This window comes from Gambusia affinis, linkage group LG20 (assembly GCF_019740435.1).
Source record: "Gambusia affinis linkage group LG20, SWU_Gaff_1.0, whole genome shotgun sequence".
NCBI classification, from domain to species: Eukaryota; Metazoa; Chordata; class Actinopteri; order Cyprinodontiformes; family Poeciliidae; genus Gambusia; species Gambusia affinis.
The window spans coordinates 7,107,206-7,129,675 of NC_057887.1; the positions used below are offsets into that span (position 1 = coordinate 7,107,206).

The 22,470-nt window shown below is 40.6% G+C and overlaps 2 protein-coding genes across 7 annotated transcripts in view; one reads left to right on the forward strand and one right to left on the reverse strand.

Annotated features, from left to right (window-relative positions):
- Nucleotides 1-606: 606 nt before the first annotated feature.
- Nucleotides 607-17,562, reverse strand: LOC122823037 (TATA-box-binding protein-like). Of its 4 annotated transcripts, none has more exons than XM_044102246.1 (9): nucleotides 17,430-17,562; nucleotides 16,701-16,770; nucleotides 15,580-15,688; nucleotides 15,408-15,495; nucleotides 15,200-15,291; nucleotides 14,958-15,122; nucleotides 14,262-14,336; nucleotides 5,190-5,304; nucleotides 607-2,339 (listed from the first exon to the last, which is right to left on the reverse strand). In XM_044102246.1, exons 1-9 carry the CDS (start codon nucleotides 17,487-17,489, stop codon nucleotides 2,325-2,327), a joined length of 789 nt encoding a protein of 262 aa, XP_043958181.1. In that variant the 5' UTR covers nucleotides 17,490-17,562; the 3' UTR covers nucleotides 607-2,324. The 4 variants fall into 4 exon arrangements, with proteins under 4 accessions (XP_043958181.1, XP_043958183.1, XP_043958182.1 ...); XM_044102248.1 differs by lacking the exon at nucleotides 17,430-17,562 and adding an exon at nucleotides 16,878-16,944; XM_044102247.1 differs by lacking the exons at nucleotides 607-2,339; nucleotides 5,190-5,304 and adding an exon at nucleotides 12,941-13,106 and having other exon boundaries at nucleotides 14,245-14,336; nucleotides 17,430-17,561.
- Nucleotides 1,848-22,470, forward strand: part of ankfn1 (ankyrin repeat and fibronectin type III domain containing 1) — a 100,476-nt gene continuing 79,853 nt past the window's right edge. For all 3 annotated transcript variants that reach the window (XM_044102239.1, XM_044102240.1, XM_044102241.1), the window contains exon 1: nucleotides 1,848-2,291. In XM_044102239.1, coding sequence (XP_043958174.1) covers nucleotides 1,989-2,291 — 303 coding nt within the window. In that variant the 5' untranslated portion in view covers nucleotides 1,848-1,988. The remainder of the gene's footprint in view (nucleotides 2,292-22,470) is intronic.

A 22,470-nucleotide genomic window follows, 5' to 3' on the forward strand; every position in this document is an offset into this window, starting at 1 on the left:
ACTTCACACAGGAGCCAGTGACCTCCAGAGGTGCAGCGAGGATCTGGAAACATCAGAGACTGAAGTATTTACTTACGTGTAAAAAAAATAAAAAATAAAAAATTGATCCTCCAGATTGGAAGGAAAACAGAATTTGTGTTAACCTTGAATTATGCCACCACTTTAGGGAAACTGGAAAGTTTCCAGTGACTCATCCGGAAAGCCCGCCTTTCTGTCAGCTCCACCACAGATCGTAGGAGGCTCGAACCGTAGAAAATCCGATCCGTGCGTGGGCTGCATTTTCTGCAGTTGTTTTCTGAGCAGAGGCGCCTCTTCCAAGGTGTCGAATGAGTCTGAGGTGATGCGGGGCCCCGCTTCCCGCTGCTTTCTGCTTCCACTCTCTGTGCCCACATTCCCAGGACGCTGCGGAGATAAAGTTAGCGCGGCGTTGCAATCGCTTAGCTGTCGCCACCTCCGAGTGACGCAACCTCGCCCTGGACCCCCATTTTTATCAGCGATATGCAAAAAAAAAAAAAAAAAATGAAGACGGCTAAATATAACCTCACGGTCTGCCCTCCCGACCTGCTCTCTGGAAATCGGAACCGCGAGAGGAAAACAGGAGTCGGGTTTGTTTTGGCACCAGATCTTAGTTTTTAATAGTTATAGTTCCAGTCACTGACAGAATAAATAAAATCGAGCTATAACGGAGGAGCATATGTGGGACATAATTTAACATACAAACAAGCATGCATGCAAGAAATTGGGCCGAGCTGTGACCTCAACACTCAGGTATTCAGTCATAAAGTAAATCACTGCACACCTGCGCATCCTTTTATGGCTACAAAAAAAAAAAAAATACCTGCATCTTCAATTCTAGTTTTCATTTCACCAACAGCAGCACAAAGCTGCTATATCGACTATTACCCCTTAGAATCTTCCAGAAAAACAAAACAAGACCAGCAGTGCCTATTTCCGTTCACCCTGTCAGAAGAAAAGCTACAGGATTCTGTAAGATCGCTTACTCTTATCTCAAAGTGGCGTTAATGAGCTGTGTTGTCGGTTCTGCGAAGCAAATCTCCAAAGCAGAGAGGAAACGTCTTCAGAAACTTCTCTGCATTTACTCTCGGTTTAAATGATACATTTTCGACCTCAGAGGAATGAACAGAGGTCACAAATGAGCCCAATTCAAAGGGGAACAAAAAGCTGCTCAACATCCATATTGTAGAGTACCATTCTAACCGTGTCTATAGCTTATTATCAACGTATAATATGCATAAACTGTACACCCCAAGCCAGATCATACTGATCTCTTGTCATGTTTGCTTTAATGAGACTGACACCTTTATTAGGGAAAAGAAGAGAAAACTTTGCACTACACCCTCAACTGGTCAATGATTTACTTTTTTTTTCTTCTTTTAATTCATTTTGTGGTTTTGTCATCTTGCTTCATCACAAGTTTCAAGAAATGTTTAGGGTTTTCTTTTTTTGTTGTTTTTAGTTTGTTTTTTTGTTGTTTTTTTTTATGAACAACATTCTAAGCTATTTGGTCACGTAAAATTAGTTAGCTCCCGTAAAAGTTCTGGTTGAGAGACCAACTGGTCTCACTTCCTCCATCAGCTTTCAGGGAACTCGTTTCTGGCCTTCACAGAACGTGTCAGGTGTCCGCTGAGGCACCGTTTGCTTCTTCAGTCGTTGAGCATGAAGGACAGGGGTTATGAGCACTATACAACCTGCTAACCTGATGACCCACTATGGCGTCTGTGTGGCACATGCAGTTTTAAACTGTTAAAGATATCTGCTGCATGAAATGAAGAGCTTGAGGTTTGATTGTCCAAACTTCAAGGAGATCAGGGCACGCAGTAACCCTGGCTGACCATGAGGGCGGTTTGACTCTCCCTTCGTTTGTCCTTCTTCTTCCTCAGTCGAAGCCTCCAGCAGATGGCGCTGGATCCCAGCAGGCCCAGCCCTGCAGAAAGCAGCACCAGTCCAAGCAGGGAGATGGTGGACCCATGGGTGTTGAAGGTGTAAGCCACCGCCGTCACCACGACGCCGGCGATGAGGACAAACACGCCAAACGGCACCACGCAGCGGTAGCAGGACATCTCCGCGCCGCCGGTCGCCGCCGTCAGCTGGACCTCGTTGACGTGCGGGATACGTGTTGTCACGACGACAGCACTGTCCTTCCTGGTCTTCTCCCGGCTCAGCCTCTCTGCAGAGATGGACGTCGGTATCCTCACGCCGTTCCTCGGGATCCTTCCGCCCCCTTTGGCGTAGAGGTCGTCCGGCATGGTGATCTTACTGGCGAGGAACAGGTGAGCCATGACGGGATGTCAGAGCTCAGCCAATTAGAGAGCAGCTAGCTGTAAACAGAAATAAAGTTAGCTTTCAGCCTTCTTTTTTTACGTGCAGTGAAAGAGGAGAGGTTTTAAATGGCAGCGTTACTTCCGGTTTACAGTAAATGTGATTTTTGGTGCTTAAAAGTCCCATAAAAAGTGTGCTTATCCGTCTTGGTGTATAACCAAGTGTATTGGTACAAAATAAAGTAAGTAGGTTTTTGGTGAATCTGATTTCAGTTGCTAAAAAACATACATTTTTCAACTCTTTGCTAGGTTTTCTTCAGATAGCATCAGTATTTGTTTTGACATTGATCACGCACTCAAATTCTGTCATATTGCATCCAATTATAATTAGTATATCTTAAAGTTCAGTTTCGCTGAACAGTCAACGTTTCTTACAATTAACCATGAGGTTGAAAGCAGTAAGAGGGTCATTTTAAACTTAATGATTCTGATGAGATATGGACAACAATGTGGGGAAACCCCAAAAGGCTTAAATCTGTAAAAGGGCTTAAAAAACAAAGTCCGTCTTCAAACGGCACACTTCCTCCCATACCATTAACTGGACTGTTCTGAATTTGCAAGGTAGCACTACAGATGGCACACTGGTAGGTGAACGGCTTCCAATGTTACTAGCTTAAATAATTAGCATAACAAACTACTTTCTGTTTTTTGAGGGGTTTTCTTGGACTAATGCTTACAATGTTTGGAACTGTTGTTGAACAATGCATTTGATTTTAAACATTGCTTTTACAAATTTCCTACCGTGTTCTCCAGTGGGGGTTAAGGAACGACAGTTGCCTGTGAGTAGCTAAAATCTGTGAATACTCGAGACCCTCACTAAAATAACTATTATTAGTTCAGACACCAAATATAGCTTGAGTCAAAAGGAGATGGCTCCAAGTCTGTACTCTCACCGTGGAAAACTAAACCGGTTATTAACTTTGATTAACAAAGTGTCATTGGAAGTTTACGTTGTTCTACGGTTTGTTTTTTTTAATAACCGTCGGCATCCATCCGTCTCTGTGGGTTAATGTGGCAGTTTGCAGCTACGCCTCTGAGGTCAGACGCTGGTGATGAAATTTTAATGTGAGACAGATGGAGGGAACGTCAAGCTTCATTGTCATCAGTTAACACAGGCAGCTGCTGTTCGGGAAACAAGCAGAAGTTGTTTTTTTGTTTTCCAAGTCTAATAAAACAAAATGAACTTTGCTGAACATGAAGTGAGGTGGGAGAGGCGCTCGGTTTAACAGTCAGTTTATTATATTCCAAGCAGCCTGAGTTGATTAATTTCACCTGGTCCTGCTTCTGTTGGAGACTGATTGTTCCTAAAGCAGATAAAGAGAATATTGCCAATGATCCTTAAAGTTCTTCTTTTGTGATTTCACCAACATCTGTAAATGTAACTCGGACAAAGACATGTGCTTTTCTAGAAACAGGAAGACGAGCAGAACCACAAATCTTACTCAGAAAGCTGCTTGAGAAATTAAAGTTGACCTAGTAGAGCAAATCTGTAACCATCATATTCAAAACTGCTGTTTTTATAATTTTTTTAAATTTTTTAACAAATAATACTGCTGAATTTAGTGTCAGTGGGTTTTCTCCTTTTTGTCTTAGACATGTCTGCAGACCGTCAAGCTAATTCAACAAAGAACACAATAAAGTGAAACTGCCATATTGTTGTCTTAGAGGCAAAACTCGGTGTAAGAAAACTGTTTACAACCTCTGTTACATGAAAAAATAATCGCCATCCTACTGCAAGTTTGATGACCAATTAAAACCAACAGCATGTATATCCCCCCCCCCCCTCCCCCCAATCATACAGGCTGTTGTTTCATTTATAAATAAAATTAAATACCTTTAGAGAAAAGCACTTGCTAACAAAGCGTAACAGATTCAGTTATTAACTCTTCCATTATTTGGTTGGTGTATTACTATGCTTTTACTTTGCAACCGGCATCAGGTTTTTATTGTCTGTTAAATAGCAAGTTGCAAATTCACTACGCATATGCTGCTATATGGATTTTACTTATGAAAACTTGCACAAAAATACCTAAATAGCAAAACCTTCCTCATTAGGAAGGAGTAATAAAGCTAGGACGTTTTCATAAGAAGTTATTATAAACACCAACCACCAATCTTAGATGTCCTTTAAGTTAATGACTGGATAAATAATGACATGACTTTGAGGGAAAACTGCTTCACTTTTTGCAACCAGGTGGATCCATGTGTGCTTTAAAAATTGAGTATCTTTTGAGTCTTTTTTTTTTTTTTGTCCCATTTTGAGTCTGTGATTCTCCATTTGTCCAGCAGGTGTCCCCGCAGAGCCCGGTCACAGACTAGTTTCTCACCTGCTGCTCTCGTCTCCCCTTTAAATCCATTCAGCTGGTTGTCAGTTTTTCTCTGTTCCTGTGGGCTCGCCTGAACAATCCTTGCTCACTGAACTTTCCTGGTATACAAGTTGCTCCTTTCCAAGGTTTTCTTGCCTCTGGTGTTGTTCTGTTTTTTTATTGTATTGATCCAGAGCAACGCCTCTGGTATACACATTGAGGGAAGTCTCTAATGATGATTTTGACATCTTATTTTGTTTGCCTTAAAACCCAAAATATGTTTAGCTTATAATAAAAGAAGAGACTCAACATTCGGCTCATTACATTGTTTTGCAAAAAAAAAAAGAAAAAAAAAAAGAGTTGCACAACATCAGATGAAGGTGAACACATGATTTTTCAGTGAAACACTGCAATATTGTCTTTGTACAATATTGCATTGCTGTGGTGGAAGTGAAGCCTGTCACGGCTGTAAAACCCGACGCCCTGCAGGCTGAATTCTTGCAGGGAAAGAGAGAGAAAAAAAAGAAAAAGAAAATCCACTTACTGCAGCAGAGAGCAGAGCTCCATTCCTCTGGCTGTGTGGGTCGTGTTCCTGACTGCAGACGTGAACTCGTGGAGACTCAGTCAGCGCCGAGCTTCTCCGCTCCGTACCGTCCCCCCTGCAGGAAGAAATGAGGGAATATGGCTATCAACAGAAGGAGGTGGCAGAGAGGAGGGGGGTCAGGGGGAGCAGGAGGGGAGGAGACAAGGCGCCTTCCTCCAACACCTCCCAAACACCCAGCCCACCTCCCATCAGACTGCCAGAAGAAGCTTTAACTCTTTCCTCCCTTTGGAGATTCTCCGATTCAATCTGTCAAACAAATTGAATCTGGCGCGACTGAAAAAGGATGCAGTAAACCAGGATGGTATGCTTTTTCTTTACAGTCATGGTTCCCTTTGTCCTCCGGTAGATCATGACATCATCGAGGTCACACGAGAGATGATGGGTTCTGATTGGTTTGAGTCGTCCGGTACCTGACAAGAGGCTCGGTCGAGTCGTAACAAAGATTTGCGACCCAATAAATCACAGACGGATCCTGCGGTCTTCACGTTTCAGAGCCTGGGCTCTGTTCAGTCAGCTGCAGTCGGTTTTCACTCTCGAACCGGACGAATGGAAACGTTTAGTTTTAACCGGTCAACTTTGTAGAATCTGAGTGGAGACAGCTGAGCTGCTGAGGATAGACATGAATCACAACAAAACTGCATCCATTTTTTGAAAGAGGACCAGCAGGAGAGCTGAGAGTTTCTCCACCCTGCAGCTGAGCATCCAGGGTGTGGGAGGAATCAGACGTTTCCTCTGAGGCCTTCAGGCAGCTCCTCTTTCACGTCCACAAAAGTACGAGGAGGATGGTCAGCCAGTTGCTTGACTCTATGGCACGAAGTGAACATTCTGGCAGTGTGAAACAAGCCCAATCAAATAATATTCTTCTTCTTGATGTACCAACTTCATACAAAGTCAAGGAGGAAAAAATGAAGGAATTGTGAAACAAAACAAATCCCAATTATCCCCTTGGTACTTCTTGATTTCTGTAAGGACATCTCCAATCAGTCCCTCTACAAAGTACCGATGTTGTGAATGGGAATTCACTCATAATTCATAAATTTTGACTTTTCTACAAATGCAACCAATCACTGGAACATGGTTGAATTTTGACCAATCACCTTAACCCCTTACACCAGGGGTGTCAAAGTCAAATGGACGGAGGGCCAAATAAAAAATTTAGCTACAAGCCGAGGGCCGGACTGATCGAATGTTCATTGAGATTTTTTTAAATGACGCATTTGGTCTAGTGCAGCGGACCAGGGGGCTGCCAGAGGATCAAGGTGCGCAGAGGATCGAACGGGGTGCAAGCAGAGGATCGAACGGGTGCCAGAGGATCGAACGGGGAGGGGGTGCGCCAGAGGATCGAACGGGGGTGCGTTGAGAGGATCGAACGGAAGTGCGTTGTGAGGATCGAACGGGGTGCATCTCGCATTTTTTCAGAAGGGGTGCCGGCTTGCTGCGGGCCGGTTCTAATATCATCCCAGGGGCCGTAGAAAATCTTCTCGCGGGCCGGATGTGGCCCGCGGGCCTTGACTCTGACATATGTGCCTTACACCATCCCGTTTCACGACACACCCTTTTTATTCAACCCATTTCAAAGATGTTCTGTGGGATTTGCTTGTACTGTGTGTATACAGTTCATTGAAATTTGAACGACCAATGTGGTATTCTTCTTTCGCACTTGGACAACACCACAGAAAATGATTTTATTGTTAAGGTCGCTATTTAAAGACTATACTTGAAAATGTTGTTTGTACTTTTAACTGGTAAAATGCTGTGTTAAGGGGAGGCGGGGGTGGGGGGGTATGTGCAGTAATTTCAACTTAAATTTTTTTTATGACATACAAAAACAACCCCATATTTGGACTTTTTTTGCTTTTGCATTTTGCACCTAGCTTTGTGGTTGTATGTGTATCTTGAAGAAAAAGATGTAAAACGTTCGAGATTGTACGAGCAAGATATTAATATACTTGGAAAAGCCGTTAAAAATGTATCGTAGCATAAAGGCTTTCATTGTTCAACATGCCTCATGAACGGACTGGTACATGACTGGCAAAGAAACAAAATAAGGGACATAAAAAAAACCAAAACCACAACGTTAGTGAGAGTTAGTGAGAGACGAAGCAAAACCTTTTGCATGGGAATGGAAAAGAAACAAAATGTCCCTCTTTTGCCCCAAGAGGTCTCCGTAGTATTCTGGTAAAATAAGAAAGCAGATTTTTATTTATTTATTTATTTATTTTTTTATTGATTTTCAAAACTTTATGTAAACATCAACAAAATTAAACAAAAACAACCCACCCCAAAACAACAAGGAGCACTGCAAAGTCCACATAAAAAATAAAAACATACATACATACAGCCCACATACACAAAATACAGTAGTCATGATTCAAAATAGTCACAACTGTCAGACAGCCAAATGAGTGATATATTGAATGTAAGAGAGAGAGAGAGAAAAAAGATAAAAATAAAAAAAATTACAGCCTCTGTAAAAAGTTTTGCAGTGGGGCCCAGATCCTCCAAAATTTGTCCGACTTTTGATGAAGGTCATGAGTGAGTTTTTCAACTGAGACAATGGCAGAAATCTGTGATATCCACATATCAACTGTAGGGGCCTGTGGTGCTGACCATCTCAATAGTATACGTTTCTTGGCCAGAAATAAAAGGATTGCAAGCAGATGTTTAGTGTCTGCATTAAGTAGAATGTCTGAAGCATGGTTAAAGAGACAGAAGGAGGGAGTTAGTGAGAACTGTTTACCAATGATCTCTTGTATCATGAGATGAACTCTTTTCCAGAAAGTTTGAATACAATTGCAAGACCAAAATAAGTGAATAAATGTGCCCCTATGTATTTTTACATTTATGACACAGATCTGAAGCATCAGGAAACATCCTCCTAAGGCGAAGAGGTGTATAATAAGTTCGGTAGAAGAATTTAAAGTTCTGCTCATGTAAAGAAACTGAGGTGGAGTTGGGGAAGATCCCATCACAAATTTCTTCCCAATCTGCCAGATCAAACGTCAGTCCTAGGTCACGCTCCCACACCAGCTTCATAGCATCATAACTTGAGGAGTCAGAGCCAGATAGTAAATGATATATCTTAGAGATAAGTCCTTTGGGAGATTTGGTCATGATAATCATATTCTCTAACTCTGACAATTTTGTACGTAATTTTCCTGTCCTCCAAAGAGAGCTCACAAAATGACGGATCTGTAGGTATTTATAGAAATCTCTGTTAGAAATATTGAAATTGGCTGTAATTTGTTCAAAGGATTTAACAGTCAGAGTCCAGCATGTCCATAATATTTGACAGTCCCTTAGATGACCATTCAGACAAGCCAATGCTTCTAATCTCTGCTGGTAAATCTGGGTTAAAAGTTAGCGATGACCAGGAAGAGAGGGTGGGAGAGATATTTAGATATTTCCTCACATCTCGCCAGGCCAGCAAAGTATTATAAACAATGAAGCTACTTCTGAGATGAGCCATTTGGTCTATGCCACTTATAAAAAAAGAGAATTAAGTTTGCTGGGGAGACAAGATTGTGACTCCAGATCTAACCATAAAGCGTTCTTTCTATTCATAAACCAATTTGATATGATTTTAAGTTGTGCTGACCAATAATAAAGCTGCAGGGATGGTAACGACAAACCTCCAAGATGTTTTGGCTTAGTTAATATAGAAAACTTGCCTCTTGGGTGTTTGTTATTCCAGACAAAAGCGAGATAAATGAGAATTTTGTAATTTGAAGTGTGCAGGGGATAAATAGCAGGGAAGATTTTGATATAAATAGTTCAGTCGCGGAAGAATGTTCATTTTTATAATATTGATTCTCCATAAGAAGGAGGTTGGCAGGGGGGCCCATTTTATTAAATCATTTTTTATCTTCTGAATTAAAGGTGAGTAATTAGTTTCGAAAGCAGATTTTTAACTACATCTGTTTTTCTGTTTAGGTACAGAGGAGAAAAAAAAAAAGGTCACGAATTTGGATCACGGTGATTAATTTAAAACAATGCAGGTCTCATTTAAATGGGTTATGATTAGCAGGTGGTTCTGGTACACCAGTCTGCAGCTCAGACTCCACCTGCAGTTGCAGCTCTGAATCTAGTTCAGCGGAAAAGTTCTCGGGGCTTCTGCTGACTCTGAGCCAAAGTTTTTGTGCAGCTCAGTGAGAATAAAACGCCGCCTTCCCACCCGTTCCATCTCGTGGGCCACCTGCCAACTGAATTCTAGTTCCTGCAGGTTTTCTGGGTTGATGTTCTCTATTTTATTTTGGTTTTTTTATGGGTTTTGGGATTATAGACGACGGTTATGCGGTCTCGTTGTGGGTGTTGATTCAATGAATAAGAGCAGCAGATTGTTTCTGCCTCTTAAAAAACATACAGATCAGATTTTGCAGGAGTTGAGTGAATATTTATATATGTATTTTTCTCAAGAGGCTGAGTGTCTACATCCAACTTGAATCTTTGATTGCATGAGTCCTTCTGGCTAAATATCAACTTTTGTCGGCTGAATTTCTTCTTTTCCTCTCTGGTGCCCGGAGGCAGCTACATCAATCCATGAATCTTTGACGAAGTAGCAACTTCCTCCGTTTTTGAGGGTCTTGTTTTCCTGTTTCGTCCTGGCAAAATGTCATCAATAAGACTCAGCATTCAGCATGCGATGTCCTCCTCACTGCTCTTTACACATTTCTCTCCAACGGATCCTTGTGCGAGAGAAATTAGTTTCACGAATGTTTGTACTTGACCCAACGTCCAGCGGCCTGTTCTGAACAAAATAAATGCAGCTGTGCACATCTGGAGTAACGCCTAAAGATTCATCAGACGCTGTTTTTGCAGCTGACCAGGGACCAGTTAAGGTTCCCAGTAGGATCAAAAGCTAAGGGAACAACAAAAAAAAAGTCTCTGTTGGCGTTCTGGTGTTTGAACTCTCCCAACTCTTGGAGCACTTCTTTGTATTTCCTGGAGGTTTTCTTCTTCTCTCCACTTTTAATTAAAGCTGAAGAACTGACCATTTTTATGATTAACAAGTTTGATTTTCCCTTCCGATATCACAGCAGCGTGGGGACAGTGCACGTATGCTGAATCGCTTCCTTCCCAGTTCCGTCTTTTTTTCTTTTTGTTTTGGGGGGGGGGTCGGGAATGATCCGAGTTATTTGTTTTGGACTCGAGTCCCTGGCGGCGTGGCGCGCCGCTTCCTCCCCTTCGCCAGATGGTTTCGGGCCGTGCGTGTGGAGACAGCGAGTTTGCCGCTGCTCGCATCTGACTTTCAGTTCTTCCTCGTTTCGCCGCTTCCTGCCTTCACAGGTGCATCCAAACTCCAGCTTCAGAGCTCTGGAAAAGTTGACTTTGCATTTCTGTCACTTCACATCCTCCAGTTACCAAAAAAAGACTTCAGTAAAAGTGTTTGGTCCCGCCAGGGGCCTCACAAGGCCCCCTGAAAAGTGCTGAGCGGATGAAAACCAGTAGAAAAAAACCCACCCTCAGTTGTGGGTTATCAGACACATTCTGACTCTGAAGTGGAGTCTTATAATCTGAGGTATTCCGTGGCTCCCTGTAGAAACCAGAAACATCACAGATAGGTGATAAAATCGCAGACTTGAAGAATCTGGGAGGACGTTCCTGGTGCAGCTGAAAGTAGATCCGTCTGTGCATGTTTATGTTAGTTTGAGAGATTCTCCTCACTAAAACGTTCCATTATTTTAACCTACAGTTACCTTTTCCAAACATGTGACCTTGTCCAGACACTTCCAACCAGCAGGAAAACTATCCGGAAGGAAGAGGAGCTTACTAAATATGCACAGGACTGCAAGAAAAAGCTTTTCTAACCCAAAACAAGATCTATTTCTGAACAAAGTGGGCGAGTAGGACATGATTGATTTCTTTGTATTAACTGAAACTGTTATAAAAGTAGCTGTTTATTATTATTAGTAGTAGTATTTTTAGACGTTCGTTTTGCACCTAATATCCCGGTGCTTCCGTTTCCTAATTTCTGAAGGTTTATGGTCTGTATTTTCATTGTGTGAGTGGAGGAATCAGAATTTGTCCGGTTTTAGTGCAACAGAGGCAGAAGTCCATGGTTGTTGCAACAAATCGGTGAAGAAGTTTAAGAGATGAAGACCCATCAGGAAAATGTCAGAGCAGACCACAAGACCGCGTGTAGTTCTGGACTCAGTTACGGTTTAACATCGATATCTAATTAAACTTTTGGCAATCTTCAAAAATGTTCAGAACTCAGGGGAGAGGGTACAGAAACATTGCTGGCTGATTTTGTTTTTGCTCGTTTTTTTAGTGATTAGAAAAGTCATCCAGGCGGTTGCAACTCGTCCTAAATTCTGCTTCTAGCATCCTGTCCAGCATCAAGAATATCAGGTAATCGGGTTTCCCTTTGTAAAGCGAGCTTCTTCAGTCCACATTTTCTGGTTTAATTTCACTTGCAGTGCTGTAACAAATACTTTCAGGAAACACTGACGGAAGCAATTGCTAGCAGTCTCATGTGGAACATACAAAAGCTAAATGGAAAGAACTGTCCAAAATCCACAATGTTTAGTTGATCTTCGCTGTGTTTGAGCAACGAGAGGACGCAGGGTGTGACCGTTTGGTAATATTAGACTCAGAGGAAAGTCAGGATGTTATTAACAGAGAAAAAGCAACTGAAGCCAAGTAGAGCAGGAGTGACAGGATGTGAAAACCAGATCAAATAAACCACAGGAAGGATGAGGAAGGATGAGGAGGGATGCAGGCAAATAATTTAATGAAAGGGCTTAAATCCAAGAAGCTTGACGGAGAAGAGCTGAAGACTGAGCAGGAAACAAACACATGTGGGCTGAAAAAAATACGAGATAGAACAGAAAACCGTCGAAGAACGTGCAGGGGGAGAGGTCAGGAGGTCATCCCCCTGAGAGGAGCGAGGAAGATGCTCCAGCCCAGCGGTCAGCAGGTCACATGGACCTGCTTCTGATCAGGTTTGACCTGGACTCTTCTCCTAATACTAAGCTTTCAAATGAAAGAAAAAAATTAAATTGACCATTTTTCTGCTGCAATTACGTTTTTGTTTATTGTCTAAGACTCTATGTTGATTGATTTTTTCCCAAATTTTTCATGTTTTTTTTTTTTCATTTCTTTTTCCTTCTCCTTTTGTTTTGTTTTTTTATTTACTTTTGTAATTGGTATGTATATTTTGGTAATGTTTTTACCAAAGAAGGAACATCAGCTAGACACAAACTCTTTCTGTCCTGACCCACATGCTTTTTGCTCTACAGATGCAGTATGTTTCAGGTGTATTTTTGTTTGTTTGTTTGTTTATTTTTAATCACATTTCCAATCTTTGTCTCTTTTGTTCTGGGAAAATTCTCCCAGTTCAAACACTGACTAGTCTGTCAGTAGACAGACAGTTTAGATAATATCAAAAATATTTCAGTGTTGATTTCTCCTAATCAATTCCCAAAGGCTACTGTTTGCTGTAACACTTGGGACTAACTAAACATGTGTGCGGAAAGTTGCTTCTTGAGCTAAAACTCTCCGTACTTGAGTCTTTGTCCATGGTCCTCATTATTGTTATTAAAATTGCTTTGAAACCCAATCAAACTGTGGCGGATCCACATCAGCTTCCACAAGAACTAAAACAGAACCTATGTTTACACTGAACCACGATGACATCTAGTGGTACTTTGAGGAACAGCAACAACCAATCTGGCAAATACGGCCCAAAATTTCTCTTTAAACAATTTAATGAGATTTATTGTTTTATTCAAAATTGTTTGCATTTCACAAGCAGTTTAAAATAGAGCAGCTCTAGTTTTCACTGCTTCCTGAAGGGGCTCAGGATCAAGGAGATGGCTTCTGATGCTTTATGGATCTCTTCAGTACTTCGAGGTCCTGGAAATCAAACCAGAATCTTGTAAGGCTCTCTGGGAATCGCCTAAAAATGAGCAATGCTGGTGATCTAGACCAACCAACAACTTGTAATACATCAAAAAATAGATTTTTTCAAAATGTGTCTCTCATGAGGCTCCAGGGTGACATGAAATTGAGAGCAACAACCGAGGAACCCAGAAAAGAAGTAGAAAAAGAGTAGTGGCGCTCAAGAGTGAGAGAATAAGTAAAGAACGTTTAAAACGTCCTCAGCCCATTTTCAAAGGAATTCGGGGCCTATTTTAGGTTTTTGTGGAGTTTCCACAAGAAATAATTACAGGACCTGAGAGGTCATTGTGAAACCACCAGAATCAGAAGAAAAATACAGTAAAACCTCCAGATTTAGCCGTACAGCCACTGGAATAGTAGAACTTCTAATACGATGCTACAAAATGTCCTAACAGGCTCAAAATAAAATAAAATAACCAATAACTGTTTTTTCTTTCTCTTAGACTGATCACTTGTAGAACCAACACTGTTCTAGGAAATGTGCTATAGGATAGCAATATCCTATCAATAGGATTAAAGAAAATTTAAAACGTTTTTCTGCTGAACCAAACAGACCAATAAGAACACCAACTTCAACAGAACCCAATATTCGGCTTCAAGTAAACATGTTTAAGACTCTGAAAAGTCGAATCAGTTGCTCCAGGAACGTTTGCTATTGACGTTGCACAAAATCACCCTTGTTAACACATTAACCATACAAAATTTCAGACAACACCTGCTGGACCACACAAACCTAAACTATACAGCCTATCTTCAATCTAAACAATTGGATTTCTTCGTCTTCCCTTTTTGTATGATGATGGGACTTCATCAGCTGAAACACATTTAACAATCCTATACATCAATGTGAGAACCAGTTAAACCTATAAAATTGCTCATTTTCAGACCTTCCAGTCAAAGGTTAAACGTTTGTTAACGAGAATCTCAATAATACCTACAAAATTTATTTCAGAACGTTGCAGAACTTGAATAGACTTTGAGGAACGAAGAGCTATGCTACAGGGTTCATGCTTCACTCTTGATGGAATCAGTGATCAGTGATTTGCAGAAGTAACTGGAATGTGATTTTGCTACACAGTTAGATGGAACTTACCATTTAGAATTACATACCCATTTGGAGAGATGGTGGCAGTGATTCCGGGAACCCCCCGAAAAAAGAGACTTGGAAACAGCTCCGGGTGGTAGCTGTGAAGAGTGATCGCGAAACAAAACGAGAGAGAGTTACTGGGGACCCATCGTTGTCGAGCAGAATCAGTGCAGTCACCAAACACTGCTCAGTTGTTGGAAACAAAAAATGGATAAAACTTCTTTTAAAATATGGTGATTTGATTGATTTAAGTGTTAAAAAGTCATGGGTCAGGTAATGGTGAAAACAGTCGTTATTGTGCTACTTTGGAAAGAATTAGAATTATATTTTTAAACATTTCACATGATCGTTGCTGGACAAATGTTGAGAAATCTCTTTCTTTGATGGGAAATGAATGTGTATTCTTTCATCCAAGTCTATAGGTGCAACATGATAGTCAAAACAAGACTCATGGCTGAACATTATCCAATGTGGGATGGGACCATGTGTTACCCGCAGGTCTTTTATCGCCTTTGATATGTCAGACTTAGGAGAATTTTATGAAGTATGAATTTCAAAATTGTCTTCTCAAGAAAATGTTTCCAATGCATCTGAGTATTGCTTGACAACAAGGTCTCCAGGATTCATCAGTGATGCCCACATTTCAACCCTTTGTTGGTCATATTGCTACATGTGAATGCAAACACTTTACACTACTGCTCATAAATAGTTGTCCTGACCTGCACTCTTTATAATATGCCTGTCGAACATCTGCTAAGTGAACAGGGAAGAATTTGCCACAGCTCAAAATGTTCTTGATTTGAAAGTTCAGAAGGCGGACCGGGAAGTTGAGCTTTTGCACGATTCGGGCGAACTTCCTGGCTGCTCGATGAGACTCGTCAATGCTGCCCAAACGGACAAAGAGAAGGTCACTTTAGTGAGACCAGCACACAGAGTTCCAGGATCAGGAGTACACACTGACCTCTTGGCTCCTGCACAAACAAGGGTCCCGTTTCTAAACAATCTTGCTGTGGATCTTGGCTTACGGATTCTTATGGTGATTGCTGGAAAAGTCTGAAATACAACAATAATCAGAAGAAAAAGAAAAACAAAAACAGGTAAGAGCAAACTTTACATGTATTGGCAGCAGTAGGAGCACTCTGGAAGTGTTGCATTTGAAGTTCATTCACCTTTGGGTTGTACTCACAGTTCCACTTGTTTCTGGCTATAAAGTCTAGGTCCAATTTACAGCCGAGCCTTGCTGTAGACAAGACGTTACTGCATAAAAAGATCAAAACACATCGTTTACGACTGGATGTTGCGATTGAGAATGACATAAAACTGAAAAAGAGAGGACTCTACTGTATCTGTGGTTTGAATGTGAGGTCCAGTGGTTTTTCTGGAACTGAAGGAGGAACAGAAAGGGTGCTGTTGCTTGGCAAGACATCCAAAGTCATATTATTATGTTCAGCTGAAACAAACAAAAGAAAAAAAAAAATACTGTTTTCAGAGGTCAGACCATCTGGCCTCAAAGCTTCAGAGAACCAAGGAGTCATTGTAACTTTCTTAAATTCTACGGGTTTTTGTTTTGGGAAATAATAGAAACATCAAGTTAAAATGGAGCTTAAAGTTAAGAAAATCAAAGTAACATCTGATATTTTAAATGCAAAGAAAGGTGAAAAAAATGGCCTTTGTTCTGGGGATTGTTCCTGTCTCCTTACAAAATGAACAACCCGTAGTATAATATTTAAGACAAAGTATCAACAACAGGGTGAATTCAGTTAGCTGCTTCTTCAAATGCTCTTACAGTAATGCATACTGTTAAATGTCCAAGAATTAAACCATTTCTATTGACTCTGAAGAAACGTGGATCATGTGAGTTATTACAACATCTAATTTTCCTTTGGAAATAATAACATATTGTTAAACAGGATTAAATTGAGTGAAAAGCGACTTGTAGAGCCAACTTTAACAAATAACACTCAGCAGTGTTTTGATGTTGGTCTTATCAGTCTCTCACATCGTTATGAAGGAATTTTTGAAGTTGATTATGTTCAAGCGGGTTTGCAGACATTAGATCCTGAAAAGCTCTCTGAAGTACCCACCACATCATTTTAATCATGGTTGAGGTCGGGTCTTTAACTGGACTTTAACAGCTCTCTTTTTCAGCTTTTATGATGCAAATTTGCTCTTTTGTTTGGGGATTATTGTCGTATTAATGACCCAGCTTGCATAAAGCTTCAGTTGTAGGACAAATTACCTCATATTTTACTCAAGAACACTTTAGTAAATAGAGGAACTGCTATGCAGTCACACTTTTCCCATAGAAAATATTCTCAGAATCTATGCATAAACACGTTCCTTTTGGGATTAACAGTATTAATAAATTGATTGAACTCAATAGACTTTGTGTTGTTCTCAAACTGCAGTTTTATGTCAAGTCACTTTAAGCTGTGGTATGTGCCAGATGTGTTAGTTTGTACCTGTGTTGTTCTGTTCCAAGCAGATCATGAGTTCTTTGATTACATCTTTAATCTCCTCTTGTTTTGTGTCCTGCAGCCAGAAAATGATGGAAGAAATCAGAAAATCCCAAAGAGTTTTCAAGTAGCGCTACAGCTGCGTCTGATTCTCTGAGTTTGGATTCAAAGACAAGCACAAACACGATCATGTAAATTCAGACCAAAAGTCCTTGGAGTGCATCGTCATTCCTTCATTTTTTTTTAAACAGATGGCATCAATTTATGTAACTCGACATGTAAACAGAAAGGTTTCACAGAAATTACATGGAAAAGGAAACAACGGGACAACAGTGCAGCAACATGTCTTCACTAAGGATACCCTCAATAAACAACACAAATGGAACCTGTAGGATGTGACCAAACCCAAGGCCTTATACCATTAATTAATTAGTTAATTATACGATTAGTTTATAGTATAGTGTTGCATTGTTGTGATAACATGCTGAAGGTGGAGTGTCAGGAAGAGCAGGAGCTTTTTAAAGATTTTTAAGCATCAAATTACAAACTCAAATTTCTTAAGTTTTAGTTTCTAAGTTATTTTTTGATATATAGCAATTCTCAAACAACTGAAGGCAATATAGTTGCTTTTTTTGTGCATAATAGCGTCTCTTCAATGTAACTTTAAACACTAAGACCATAGCACAGGTGTGTTGGCATCCAACTGATGAACAGGACAACAACATTTGTACTTACAGTTAAGATATACTTTTCAAAAAAGTGCTCCAGGTTGTGCCAGTCCATGACGGAGTCCATTATGGGAAGTGTTTCATCAGTGTCCACTCAGCTGCTATTTGTTGGCAACTGACTAAGGTTCAAATGTTTACCGTTGTTTGGATTTAAGTATTCCCAGTCGAGAGAATTCTGTTGCTAAGTCACTGAAATTATGAAAGATGCAACACAGACTAGCTCTTGATTAATTCATCGATCTAAATTTGCAGAATAACTTCCTGTAATGTTTACTGTTCATATAAATTAATTTGGAAATTATTAAGGATTTTAATTGCAATTTGATACACACAATTGTGTTCCCAATATTCTCTATAATTCCCTGACTTCTCTGTTTCTTATCAATAACTATTTGTTTTTATGGGTCTGTTATTATTATTAATATTATTTTATTATTTTATTTTGATAACTTATAGGCCAAATGTCTGTACTTGTGTTATGCTCGACTGTTTGAGTTTTATTAATAATGTTTGATTGAATTTAATAATAGTTTGTGAATTTCAAGGTTTTTATTAGCAGAGCTTCAGAGAGTCATCAGTCAAACAAACACAAGTGTACTATTTTGATGTTTGAGCCACTTCTTTGCCACTTTTCCCAGTGACTTGGTACTCATAATTCATAGATCATCAACAAATTGCTCCTGGAATGTTGAACAGCGTTGCACTCGGTAGACATCTTGGCAAAACAAATTGTTAAATGAACTCTGACTTGATTTTTACTTCTTATCTCCTTTTGAAGTTTTCCTTACCACAGCTAACAATCCAGTTGACGGCACTTGATAAATGGTTGAATATTCTTTCCCATGAAGCTCTCTTGATACGAAACAAATGACAGCATGAAAAGTAACCATGGTTGATGTTTGACAGCAAGCACAACTCAATATGAAATTTCTCACTTGTCATTGAAACGAGGTTAGTCAAAATTCTTTCTCAAATGAACTTTTTTTTTTTGGAACTTTACTTGCTATTCTTAGTTCTGGTGGTTCTTTTTCAAGATGGGTTCATAAAATGTTTCATCCCCAGAACTATTCCTGGCCTTGTTCCTGTTTATCTGTCCTATAAAGAACAGTATATGGGAAGTAATTGTGTCCGCTTGACATCCTGGACTAAAAGGGTAAAAAAAAAAAAAAAAAAAAAAGTGGTCTAAGACTTGCAGCTTGAACAACTTCTTTCATCATCTGAATCTCAACGAGGCCATGTCATTAGTCGAATATAAACACGGTTAACTGTTTTCACTGATCAGAGCCTCGGTGACTTTCCTTTTGATCAGAAGAACAATTGATTTTGAACAAAGCCATGTGTCCTCACTTTTTTGCTGCTGTAAAGTTTAATTGTTGCTATTAAAGCCACAAAAATAATATATAATTTATGTTGCTGGTGCAAACTGCAGATAAACTGCCTCCTTCCTGTTTGCACCTATCCTCCAGATCTGATCATCAGCAGAGAACACGTCATTCTGGCAAATCCCTCATCGTTCTTCCCTTTTCTTGTGATGTTACTCTTCAAAGAACTAATTTTCTTTTTTTTTAATGAACATCGTTCTCTTGCTTTCTGTCATTATCACTATCGTTCTTTCTTTCCTCTCTTTTCCCTCTCCATTACATCCTAGATGTTCTGCTTGTCTGATCTGACAGTTCCGGCTTTTATTCCTCCTTCCTGTTTGTTGTCAAACCTCCTTTTCCATTCTGGTGTGAAGAATCAATTATGATTCAAAAGTTTTAATGTGTAACTGTTGTGTGTGTGTTTATTTTTTTTTACCCACGTCTAAAAGGATTTAAATCTGACCTGAAACTTACAAAATCACACTACATCTATTCCTGTCGATTTATCCTCCCTTTCCTCTATTTTTGTCCCCCCCTTTTTTGTCTTTTGATCCTTTCTTCCTTCTTTCCTCCCTCCTCCCTGGAACAAGGGAACAGAAGGAAACCTCAGGCCCTCCTTCCTCACATCTGGCCGTCCAATGGGAGCAGGGTGGGAGGCAGATCGGCAGCGGGGCTCACACCCTCCAGATGTGGGACTCGCTGCGCTCAGTTAACCACAGTGAAACGTGAGCTCCCTCTGCTCCTCTCCAGCCCAGCCATCTGTATTTTTGGGATGTTTTAAACGGGCCGGGACAAAGACATGTTTCCAGGCCGGACCCCGGCCTGAGCAGATGTTCCTGCTCTGTGGAGGACAACGGAAGAAGGACGAGGCGGAGGAGGAGACCTTATTTCTGCAGAGAAAGGAAGGGATAGACGGTAAAGTTTGGTTTTGGTGCCTTGAAGCAGCTGTGGAGCTGGAGCTCGGTTGACAGTGGCAGCTGCATGCTTGTGGGTTAAATTCTGTCTTAGTTTCATGTTTGCAGTCAGAAACCCTAAGATTTGGTCTCTGATTGGTTTGTCGAGCCACAGATTAATTTGCCGTGGAATGAGCCACATGTTGATCGTCATCTGCATATTTACGACTTCAGCCACTGCTTCGAAAAGGCTAGAAGTGGACATAGGACTCTGTCCAGGTTTCAGCAGCTCTCTCTTATAAAATGGTAAACAGCTTACACTTTCATACCGCTTTGGTCCAGAGGACCACAAAGCACTTCTCACTACTGTCACCCATTCATTCACATTCATGGTGGGAAGCTACTGGATAGTAGCCACAGCTGCCCTGGGGCACTCTGACAGAGGTGAGGCTGCCGTGCCACCAACAGGCAAAGCAGGTGAAGTGTCTTGCCCAAGGGCACAACAACAGAGGAGGACAAAGATGAAGTTGGACCAGCAATCAATTGATTGTGGCACAAACTCCAACTATTGTCGCCATCCTGTCAAGTGATTTGTTCCCTCTTAGCTAAGTACCGCACGCTCACCATGAAGACAGTAAGTAGAGATGTTTAAAGACTGTCATAAACAAGTTTATTAATAAATCCTGATTACTATAACACAAATACGCATTTTAACAAGAAGCAACAAGTAATCTGCTAGCTGATTTTCAGCCTCCAACAAGCTACCCATAAAGGAGTGATGGGCTTTAGCTGTCAGTCTGTAGCTAATCTTTACCGACCTGTTTGTTAAAGTCTACCAATGAGCGGATTGGGATGGTGAAATTTGCATGTAGTTTTGACCCAAGTGTGGTGTTGTCAGGTACAGTTACAGACTGAAGGTCAACACACTCAGTATGCCTCGTAGGCACATCAGGCAGCATCAGCAGCACTGGATGGAGTTTGAATTTTGGCAAATATCCGAACCAACAGGCTCGCAAAGATACATGCTCACACTGTCTCATTACTGTCTCTGGGATGACAGGCCAAGATGTCACAGAATTGTACTTTGATTTCCTCACTGAAGTGTTGGGTCTTCCCAACGTTACCCATATCCTATGTAGTGATTTATAGACATGACAACTTAAGGGGTAACCCAATTGTCCCTGTCAGCACATGTTAGTGCTGCCTGATGTTAGGAGTGCAAAGGACATGGTGAACCACCAGTTGCACCTGTAGTCTCCATAGTCTCCATGGTGACCACATGCTGCGATAGTCGAGGGACAGATTCAATAACTTCAATAACAAAAATTTTTTTATTATTATTCAGAGATGCATTCAAGTTCCAGGACAGCTGCTGCATAGCCTCCATTGCCACACCTGTTTTGTCTCTTGTTGCATATTATTGTCTACCTAGTAGGTTGGTATTGTCTCTGTGATGGGAGTGATTTCCCCTTTGTGAACAATGAAGTCTAAAGGCTAGGTCTACTACCTGCAGGACACTGTGTTCAAGCATTCCATCATTGCTGCGTCTTCAGTCGGTTATTGTCATGCAGCTTACCGTCCCTAAACAACCGTCTGTTATCTTGCAAACATCCAGAGGTTTTCCTAGTCGCCAGCAAACTGGTGATAAAAAGGCATTATAGCATGGAGTCAAAATGTAGTTTTCCTGGCTTATGAAGACGAGTGAACACCCACTTTTAAAACTGGAGATGAGACTAATTTGAACTGTTTTCAACGTCAAGGGTTTTATTTTATGAGCTTGTGGTAATCAGTCCAAGCAATCCCTTATAATGCTGCTATTGCTAGTTCCTAATTGCTAGTTGATGGCTGTTCTTTTTTACAAGGTTGGTGAGTCACTGTGCAGCTCAGGTTTGTAGAAGCCATTAAAAATTTAATTCATAGGTCTTAGAATGTATTTGCCCTCTCACAGATATCTGTCGGTCTTGTGTTTGACTCTAACCTTAAATGTTTATATAATCAAATGAGTGTTTTAAGCCGCTGCATGCATAACCCGAGAAAACAAAAAAGGCCATTTTAAATGCTATAATGCAATGCTGAGTCATTAATTACTTGTGAGTTCCCGTAAAAGTTGAGTACACTAAGCCTCACCCAGATGTATAGCAGCAAGCATTTCCCTAACACTTTGTAACTTTCTGTTTGTATTATCTAAATCACCTTGAAATGTGCTATCCAAATAATCTATGATTTGGTTTTCATTTTCATAAGCCTCCTAAATAGCATCTGTCTGGCAACATGAAGTAGGCTTACATATCACAAAACACAGAGACATGTCACGTTTACCAAAAAACACCTGCGTGGTTGCCAAGACTTTTGGGCAAATATTATATGACCCAATGAGAAATAACAATAAGATGTTACAGAAGGTGTGCATCCTGTTGCATCTGGTCCGGCGCTACTCTGCTTTTGCTTGACCTTGGTGACCAGGTATAACTGATAGATCCATCAATTTTGCTTTCTAGAGGAAAATCAAAAAGAATGATCCAATGGACTCCATCACTTCTGAATGATTGTGAAGTGACTTAGTCAAGGTGTGCATAGAATTTTGGGTAAGACCCCACCTCGTTCATGCAGAAAAACGTACAATTTGACTGGATTAAAACAACTCTACAGTGGATAGCAATTCCTCCACAGGGTAATAAAAGACGTACTACCAATTAGAACAGACTTTTCCATAATGTTGGTTCTTGATGTGAAACATTTTTCTGTATTTACTCAAGGTTCCTTTTGTTTGGTTGTTCCAATATCTATTTTGTTT